Source organism: Phascolarctos cinereus, unplaced genomic scaffold, assembly GCF_003287225.1.
Source record: "Phascolarctos cinereus isolate Bilbo 61053 unplaced genomic scaffold, phaCin_HiC Scaffold_2;HRSCAF=192, whole genome shotgun sequence".
Classification (NCBI taxonomy): Eukaryota; Metazoa; Chordata; class Mammalia; order Diprotodontia; family Phascolarctidae; genus Phascolarctos; species Phascolarctos cinereus.
The window spans coordinates 255,470,680-255,479,745 of record NW_027555625.1 but is presented as its reverse complement, the minus strand read 5'-3'; the positions used below and the strand labels follow the sequence as shown (position 1 = coordinate 255,479,745).

General features: G+C 42.0%; 1 protein-coding gene across 1 annotated transcript; it reads left to right on the top strand.

The window, feature by feature from the left end:
* The first annotated feature begins 1,150 nt into the window (after window positions 1-1,150).
* On the top strand, window positions 1,151-8,571 carry C8G (complement C8 gamma chain). Its single transcript, XM_020981834.2, has 7 exons — window positions 1,151-1,300; window positions 1,745-1,881; window positions 4,382-4,452; window positions 4,775-4,885; window positions 5,109-5,210; window positions 6,825-6,863; window positions 8,159-8,571. The coding sequence occupies exons 1-7, from the start codon at window positions 1,166-1,168 to the stop codon at window positions 8,170-8,172; spliced, it is 609 nt and encodes a 202-aa protein (XP_020837493.1). The 5' UTR covers window positions 1,151-1,165; the 3' UTR covers window positions 8,173-8,571.
* Window positions 8,572-9,066: the final 495 nt, after the last annotated feature.

Below are 9,066 nucleotides of genomic sequence, written 5' to 3'. Positions count from 1 at the left end.
GTCAATGCTGAGAACCCAGCTTCGCATAAATATGTAGTACAAAATGGCAGCAGTATGTCCAGGGCCATTTCAGAAATTGCTGGAAATTTTGTCCTAACCCCAAGTCAAAATTCATTTAATGATTTTGTATGTACAGTAAAAACACTGCAATTCATAACATACAATAGTCCTTGAATCTGAGCCGAGGTATTTCTGGCAGCATTCTTTGGCGTTGTGTGGTATCATGGCGTGCGCAGTGCAAAGTGCACATGTTGTGTGTTCAGAACCAAGACTTCAGTGAAGTTGCATGATGTAACATGGGCAAGTGCTGGCAGAAACACCTCAGATTCATTACACATTTGATTCTGAATTAATTTTTGGCTGTCAAGCATTCAGAAACCTTTTACTGTTGCCAAATTTTTCACTACCCCCACATTCAGTTACATCATCCGTATAGGGTTGCCACCCATAGTTTAAGAAGCACTGGTCTGTACAGTGTTCCAAACCTTTTGTCCACCCCATACAAGTGTGCTTACATACATGTAATATTGCAAAGATAAAATACAATTTACTAACTATAGCACATAATGGAGGCATCCCATGTTAAGTCACGAACAAAGTGCTAGCATTTATACAGCGCCTACTATGTGCCAGGCACTGTGCTGAGCACTTTGCCAATATTATCTCATTTGATCCTCACAACAACCCAGGGAAGTTGGTCCTATTATTATTCCCATTTCACAGTTGAGTAAACTGAGGTGAACAGAGGACTTGTCCAGGGTCACACAGTTAGTAAGTGCCTGAGGCTGGATTTGAACTCAGGTTTTCCTGAGTCCAGGCCCAGTGCTCTATCCATGGCACCATTTAGCTGAGATGAGGTAAATGATCTTTCATTTCTACAGTCCTATCTGTTTTAATCAGTCAACAAGTATATATATTCATTTTTTTGCTATACCATATGCTTCTCATGATGGCCGGCTTCAGACCAGGGGCTTGCCCGAGGCAAGGAATCTAAGAATGGAGGTTCCCCCTTGGTGAAGTACCCCTCCCTCCTCCCCCTGACCCATTTAGGCTAACACAGATCCCTGCTAAAGCCATTATGCAGACAAATGGACTCTGACTTATTGATCGGCCTTCCCTGGCCCCAGGGCCATTCCTCCTACCCCCTAGCTATCATTCTGCTACCATGCTGCTACTGAGGACTGCTCTTCTTACTCTGCTCCTGGTCCCTGGCACCCCTGGTCAGAGACAGAAGAAGCCTGCCCTACCTCTGGTTCCCATTGACAAAATCCAACCTCAGGCCAACTTCAACCCTCTTCAGGTAGGGACAATAAGGAAAGAGAGAAGAAAGAGCTGGCCCTTAGAATGTCTCTTTCATCCTTCATGGGGGAAAATCGGGGTACAGAGAGGAGGAGAGGTGGGGTTGCCTTAGAAAACTCAAGGACCCCTCTGCCCAAAGCAGGATCTTCCCAGTGACTCCCAGAAGCAGAGATCAAAATGAAGCTATGGAGACCTTCTTAGAACAAGAGCTCCCCAAAGACACAGAAAAAAATTGAGGAGTACCTTCAGTCTTGCCTGTCTATCTGTCAGCTGCCCTAAGACTTCTGGAATCCTAGTCTCCTTCTGTCCTACAGACACTGGCATACCCCAGTGACTGAAACAGGTTGGGAGGGAAGGGTTAACACTGCCTTCTTGCGGCCTGAGGCTGTTTCTCACCTTGACCCATGGTCAAGGCTCTCTAGTCCCAGTCCACTTGTCCCCTCAGTTTTCAGGAACATGGCTCCTGGTGGCTGTAGCCTCGAAGTGCAGCAATCTTCTGGAGTCTAGCCACAGGTCAGAGGCCACGTTGATGCAAGTTGCCGTATCTGGCCCAGCACTGGCTGTCAACACATTCAGGAAACTGTGAGTAACATATGGAGAGATAGCCTGACATAGAGGGTGTGAGTTTGATAGCGTTTGTGACTTAGGATATGTGATAGAATGTGTGACTTGCCCCCTGGGTAACTAGAAAGAAATCCCTTCCTCTCTAAGGGCCCCAATTTCCTTTTATATAAAATGAGAGTATTGTTGTAGATGATTTCTGAGTTTGCTTCAGCAACCTTAATCCTACAAGTGTCTTCCCCTATGATAATAAAACCTTGATAAAGATTTTAAGTTTTGCCAAGCATTTTACCAATGTTATCACAACCACCCTGAGAAGTAGGTGTTATTATTCCCATTTTACAGATGAGGAAACTGAGGCAGTCTGCAAGAGTGTAAGTCATACAACTAGTAAATGTCTGTGGACAAATTTGAACTCATTTCTTCCTGACTCTAAGTCCATTGATCCCTTTCCACCACCTAGATGCCTACATAAACACACATACACGCATAATACATACATACATACATACATACATATATGCATATATACACACACAGAGACATACATACTCACAGAATGTGTCCCAAAAAGCTTAAAACTGGACTAAGACTTTTGCAGCACATCATGTCTTATATCTCTTAACATTCTTATGTTAAAGGGTGTCAAGCCTGTCTCAAGCTAAGGGGCTGAAGTGGAGCCAGGAAAGGCTTATTGTTTCTCTTTAGGAAGCTCTATTATCATCCAGAGTCAAAACGCAGAATGAGACATGCATATATTTTTGGACATAGACAATATGGGAATCTGTTTTGCTTGACTATGCATATTGGTTACAAGATTTTTGTTGCTGTCATTTTCAGTTGGAAGGTGGGAAAGAAAATAAATACTTCTTAATTTAAAAAAAAAGATTTATTATCATCACTATCTCATTTCCATCTTTTCCAATGGAGTTCAGGTAGACAAATGAATTTTCTGCTGTCATTCATTTATATATAATGTTCTATAGATGACTGCATATGGGGATGAAATTACTTTTTTGTAGTTGAATACAAGCATTAGGATAGAAGCTTATCCTCTATTGGCTAGCCACAAGCATCCTCAGTATAACTCCAATGTCTTTTGTGTTCAATAGTTTCAGTCCTGGCTGACTCTTACCTCATTTGGGGTTTTCTTGGCAAAGTTACTGGAGTAGTTTGCCATTTCCTTCTCCAGCTCATTTTACAGATGAGGGATTGAGGCAAACAGGATTAAGTGACTTGCCCATGAAGGCATAGCTACTGTCTAAGGTGGGTTTTGAATTCAGGTTCTCCTGACTCCAGAGGGCGCTCTATCCACTGTGCCACCTATAACTCCAACACCAGACAAGAAAACAGGGATCCATGTACCTTGTCCTGTCCCCACAAGGTTTTGACCCCCTCTGCTAGTTCTCAATATTTTGAAAACTTTTCTTTCTTGTAGCTAAGAAATCATGAATTTTGGATGTGCTGGTAAAACAGCCAGCTCTCCAGCTGTTAAAGATGCAGGACACATTTTTACACTTAGTCTGAATTGCCAACTTTTCTACCATAATTTTCTTAAGTCTAGACTCTACAGAAACAACGAGATGGTAATTCAAGCCCTGATTTGTAGTGTTTGTGTTTACCGAATTCCAACCTGTAGATGCTCGTGCTAAAAATTTAAAAATCGACCCTGCTCCCACATGCCCCTGGTAGCATCTATTAAAAACGTAGTTCTTGAGTTTTTATGAATCAATGTTCTTTCCAGGCACTTGTGGGCAAGAGTTCAGTCTACGATAACAATCCAGCTCTAGTCAGATTCATTGGTTGAGTCCTCCAGAATATTTTTAATTCTGTATTTGTAGTCTGGAGATTTGTCATGTGCCAATCCATGAAAGAGAGAGAGCTTTTGATGGATAATTCTAGCCATCAACTCATGTCTTGCTCAGTGTCCAATAGGTAATAAATGCATTGTTATTATTATTATTACTCCAATACTTCAGAGATCCAAGTTTTACCAATGTGGGTGCTCTTTTTGCTAGCGGAAATCACAAGATCCATATGCCTTAGGAGATAAGTCTTCAAGAGATTCTGTGGCCAAAAAATCAAATCTCCCAGAAGCCAACCTGAAAGAGCCTCCACAAACTTTTTGAAACCAGAAGTTACATTCCACTGGTAAAGCCTCCAAGAACCCAGGATCACCTTTATACTATGATCATGATAATAGCTAGAACTTTAAGATTTGAAAAGGACTTTACATATTAACATAAACTTTTCATTTGGTCCTAATAAGGACCATTTGAAGTAGGTACTATTATTATCCCCATTTTACAGATGAGGAAACTAAGGCTCAGAGAGATTAAGTTATCTGCCCAAGGTTACAGAGAATTCTCAGTCTTCCTCTGTATCCCATTCCAGTCTCGCTTGATATCCTTTGCTTCAGTGCTCCTTAATATCTACCCTAAGTTATTTCTTGACTAACCCTCAGCCCAGGGTGATAGGTTGCCTTCCTTGTCTCTGGAATCCTAATGTATCTGCTCTTTAGGGATGGGATCTGTTGGCAAATCAAACAAAAGTATGAGCCCACCAAGCTCCAGGGCAGATATCATCTCCAAGGTAAGAGTGGGCATTGGGGAAGGGGGCAAAACTCAACGCTGTGGGGAGCAACAGTGATGAGAGGCCCAGAATTAAGAAGTCCTAGGTCCTGACTCAACTCCAATGAGTCCTAGCAGGGAGGAAGTAATGGGGTGGTGGTGGTAAAGAGATGGCGGTAGGTGCTTAGAATTCTAGGAGAAGCACCCTAGACATTGAGTAGGTCAGGGTGGTGAAGAATTGGTAGCATGGGACAGGAAGCACCCCAGAGCAGCCCTGGGACAGGCACTCAGTTTCCTTCTTTAAGGCACCAGATCCAAGGTGAGATGACAGTATCTGTTCCTAGGCCGACGAAAACGCAGCCGTGGTGTGGAAGTGGTAGTGGGGGACACAAATTACCACCAGTATGCCATCTTGTACTATCAGAGGGACCAGCAATTCTCCATAAAGCTCTATGGTAAGGAGGGCGTTGGAGACGGGGGTGGGACGGAGAGCTGCACTGAGGATGGTGGAGAAAGAGAAAAAGAGCCAAGAGCTGAGACTCATGCACCTCCCATCCCTGACCCTAGTCTCTAACATTTGCATTGACATACAGACAGAAAAAGATTCAACTCTGATTTGCCTGACCAAGTAGCTTCCAGAGACCCATTCCCAGGACTACTTCATTTCTCTCCTTGCAGCTCGGTCCCTCCCTCTTAGTGACGACGTCTTGAGCAAGTATGAGCAACATGTCACTGATGCCACACTAAGTGAAGACTTCACCTTTTATTTCCCTACCTATGGTGAGTTTTCCCACCCAGGTTACCTTCCTATTGCTTGACTCTTGGAACCTGTCTCCTACACCCCAGGTTTTCCCAGGCCAGAGACTCACAGAACCTCAGAGCTGGAAGGGACCTCAAAGGAGCCTTCCACTACCTGTGTCCTTATCCCCTTCTGAGACTCTGTCTAACACTGAACAAATCACAACCTCTCTCTTTTTAAAAAAGTTTATTTTTGTTACATTTTGAGTTCTGAGTATCTCCCTCCCTTCCTCCCAATCCCCCATTAGAGAAGGCCAACATTTGCTATAAAAATATGTGTAGAACCATACAATACATACTTCCATATATATTATCAGTTCTTTCTCTGGAGGCAGATGGAGTTTTCCTTCATAAGACATGTGTAGTTGATCTGAATGGTCATATTACTCAAAATATCTTAGTCATTCACCACTACTCTTCAAAAACTATTGCTATTACTGTATACAATGTTCTGTTGGGTCTGCTCATTTCACTCTGCATTATTTCATGTAAGACTGTCTGTGTTTTCCTAAAACCAACCTGTTTGTCATTTCTTATAGCATTGTAATATTCCGTCACAATCATATATCACAACTTGGTTAGCCATTCCCTAATTGATGGGCATCCCTTTGCTTTCCAGTTCTTTGCCAACACAAAGAGAACTGCTATAAATATTTTAGAACATATTAGTTCTTTCCCTTTTTCACCTTGAGAAACAGATGTAATAGTGGTTATTGCTGGGCTAAGTATATATCCAGTTTAATAACTCTTTGGACATAATTCCAAAGTGGTCTTCAGAATGATTGGATCAATTCACAATCCCACCAACAGTATATTAGCATCTCAATTTTTCCACATCCTTTTCAATATTTGGCATTTTCCCTTTCTATCATTTTAGCCAATCTGATAGGTGTGAGAAGGTACCTTAAAGTTGTTTTAATTTGTATTTCTCTAATCAATAATGATTTAGAGTACTTTTTCATGTGACTGTAATTGTTTTGATTTCTTCTTCCAAAAACTGTCTGTTCATATCCTTTGACCATTTATCAGTTGGGGAATAACTCACAAATTTCACTCAGTTCTCTATATATTTGAGATATAAGGCCTTTATCTGAGAAACTAGCTATAAAATTTTCCAGAAATTTTCTGCTTTCCTTCTCATCTTGGCCATGTGGTTTTATTTGTACAAAACCTTTTTAATTTAATGTAATCAAAATTATCCATTTTATATTCCATAATGCTCTCTGTCTCTTGTTTATTCATAACTTCTCTTATCCATAAATCTGATAGGTAATATGTTCCATGCTCTTCTAGTTTGCTTATGATTTCTCCCTTTGTATCTAGGTCATGTAGAATCACAACCTCTTTAAGCTCCAGTTTCCTCAGCTGTAAAATGAATTCAGGATTATCTCTTAAGATCCCTTCCAGCCCTAAACTCTATGATCCTCTGACTGAGTGGACAACTGGTGATTCTAACTTGACCTCCCCCTTCCACTCTCTACTTCCCTCTATTTGGACAGAGATTGAGACTATAAAGATTTTTAATGGGTACTCCTAGTCCCATGGTACCCTCTGTGCCTACTCTGGTGCCCTGACCTTTAACCTCTATGCCCACAGGGTTCTGCGACTCCTCCCATGACTTCCAGATCCTGGATGGTGAGTGCAACCTTGGGTTGGGGGTGGGAATAGGAAACCGAGAGGGGCTTGTCTTCTGGGCTTTCTACAGGGGAACATACAGAAAAGGGGTCTTGCATCATCTCCAGCCCGGGAAAATGGGCACTTCATGGTTAGCTTCTCCCTCCACCCAAAGCACACAGTCCCAATTAATACTTATTGTATGTCCTTAGGGACTTTCAGCCTTTCATTTTCTAGGAGCCCAACAATGTCAATGTGTTTTAGTAGAAAAAGCTCAAGGCTTGGAATTGAGAGACCTGGGTCTGAGCTCAGATGCTGGCTGTGCGACCTTGGGTACATATCACTAAACCTCCCTGAGCCTCAGTTTCCTCAGTGGGCTTCAGTGAATTCTCTCTGTCTGTAGATTGCTACTTATTTTTGTTAATTTTGGAAAGTTTTCTTGAACAATTTCCTGAAATATGGTGTCCATATTCTTTTGTTTTCCTAAATTTGTGGTTGCAGCTGTGTCTTGACCTAGCTTCCAGGGCTGTCACTTGAGGCTATATTTCTCTATTCTTTCAGTAATTGAATCATTTTCTGACCTTATTTTTCTACTTTAGACCATGTTGCTCCATGGTCCTGCCTTTTGCTACAATAAGTCTTTTGTTCACTGCTTCATTTGATTTTTTGAGGTTTTCCTGTTGTAATTTCTTCATTGGGTTTTCAACAATTATTATTACTTCTTCTTGATCTTAAAAAAGAATTAATCCTAGTCTCAGTTCCCACTGATTTTTTTTCATTTTCTCTGAGCTGCGGTGACTTTCATAACAATGCAAATTCATGCCCAAATTAAATATCCAAACTGAGGCAGTCTTTGAGGATAGCTTGTAGTTTCTTTTTTCATCCGTGTTGCTTCTAGTACTTTTGCTATTTCACCTCCTCATTATTTTTTCCCCATTGTGTCAATGTTCTCCATGTCTCTCCTCTATTTTGGCTGATTTTTATTTTCTTGCGTGATTTTTTAAAAACTATTCATCTCTTTCTATTTTTCTGTCTTTTTTTTTTGAGAGGTATATGAGTAGGGAGCCTCTAATTTGAACCTTTGATTCTTCCATCTTGACCAGAAAGCCTCCAGTTTCCTCATTTGTAAGATGGGGCAATACTTTCACTCCCTAATTCACAAAGTTGAGATGAAGAATGTGCTTGGTACATACTATAGGATTATATGAATGTGAGCTATTAGTGTTATGAGTTCACTGGAGAACCAGGGTTGGGGGGGAAGGGAAGGGCAAAGGCTACAATGGCTTACAGTGCCCCGTCTGTCTTCTCTGTTGCAGAAGTGAAAAGCTGAGTTGGGATGGAGAGGCCGGGGCCTGGCACAGCGTACTCTGCAGTGAGAGTGCGCAGGGCTTGTCAGCTGCTTGCAGGGCCTCATCATGACTGCTATCCATTCAGAGATCAGGGCCTGGTTCCCAAGAGTCCAGGACTGGTGGTTTCTCTGGACCTTTGACCCCACTATTTCCCCAATCCTCTAACCCAATGACCCTAATTTTAATGACTTCTGATTTTGCTTACCCCTGACCCTAGCAGGGACCTTGATTTCCAGGTGACTCCAATAGATTCCAGCCTCTCTGGCCTGCCCAATGTCTGAAGGCATTTACCAAGTCCACAAAAGCACCTAAGGACTGGTGAGACTGGAGTGTAAGAAGGTGACTTGTTTTTTCATTAAAATTGTTCCTGAACAATCTGATGATTTCTTTTCTATGGTCTCATTTCTCGCTTACAGAATCAGCCTTAGAATTCATGTCCAACATTTTGTAGACTCTATAACCCTCTTAGGCTATTGTCTTTCTGACTCATCATTTCTGGTCACTGCCAAAGGATGAGCCAAGGCCACACAACACACACACACACACACACACACACACACACACACACACACACACACACAATTTTGGCATATATCTCAGCCTTTTGTTGAAAAGAAAAGAAAAAAAAACCCTTTGCTTAGTGGGAGCCGATTTGTCTGCCCACGGGACTCTTTTGGTCTAAGGATGCTTTGGGAAGAAGGATCAAGGTCTCACAGTGGCAACAGTATTTATTCAGCCCAAGAAGAAACAGTTTGTTCCTGAGATAATGCATGCCTTCCCATAATGGCCCTGGCCTTGAGACCTTGAGAAAAGCGTAAGATGTCAGAGGATCCAGAGCAGGGACTGGCATGAGGTTGAGAAGGCTGAGTTACCTA

Bases quoted from the DNA above. Each gene is read 5' to 3' on its own strand.
- C8G (XM_020981834.2), top strand. From the start codon at position 1,166: ATGCTGCTACTGAGGACTGCTCTTCTTACTCTGCTCCTGGTCCCTGGC. The intron at 4,453-4,774 runs GTAAGAGTGGGC...ATCTGTTCCTAG, and splicing joins GGGCAGATATCATCTCCAAG to GCCGACGAAAACGCAGCCGT. The intron at 5,211-6,824 runs GTGAGTTTTCCC...CTATGCCCACAG, and splicing joins CTTTTATTTCCCTACCTATG to GGTTCTGCGACTCCTCCCAT.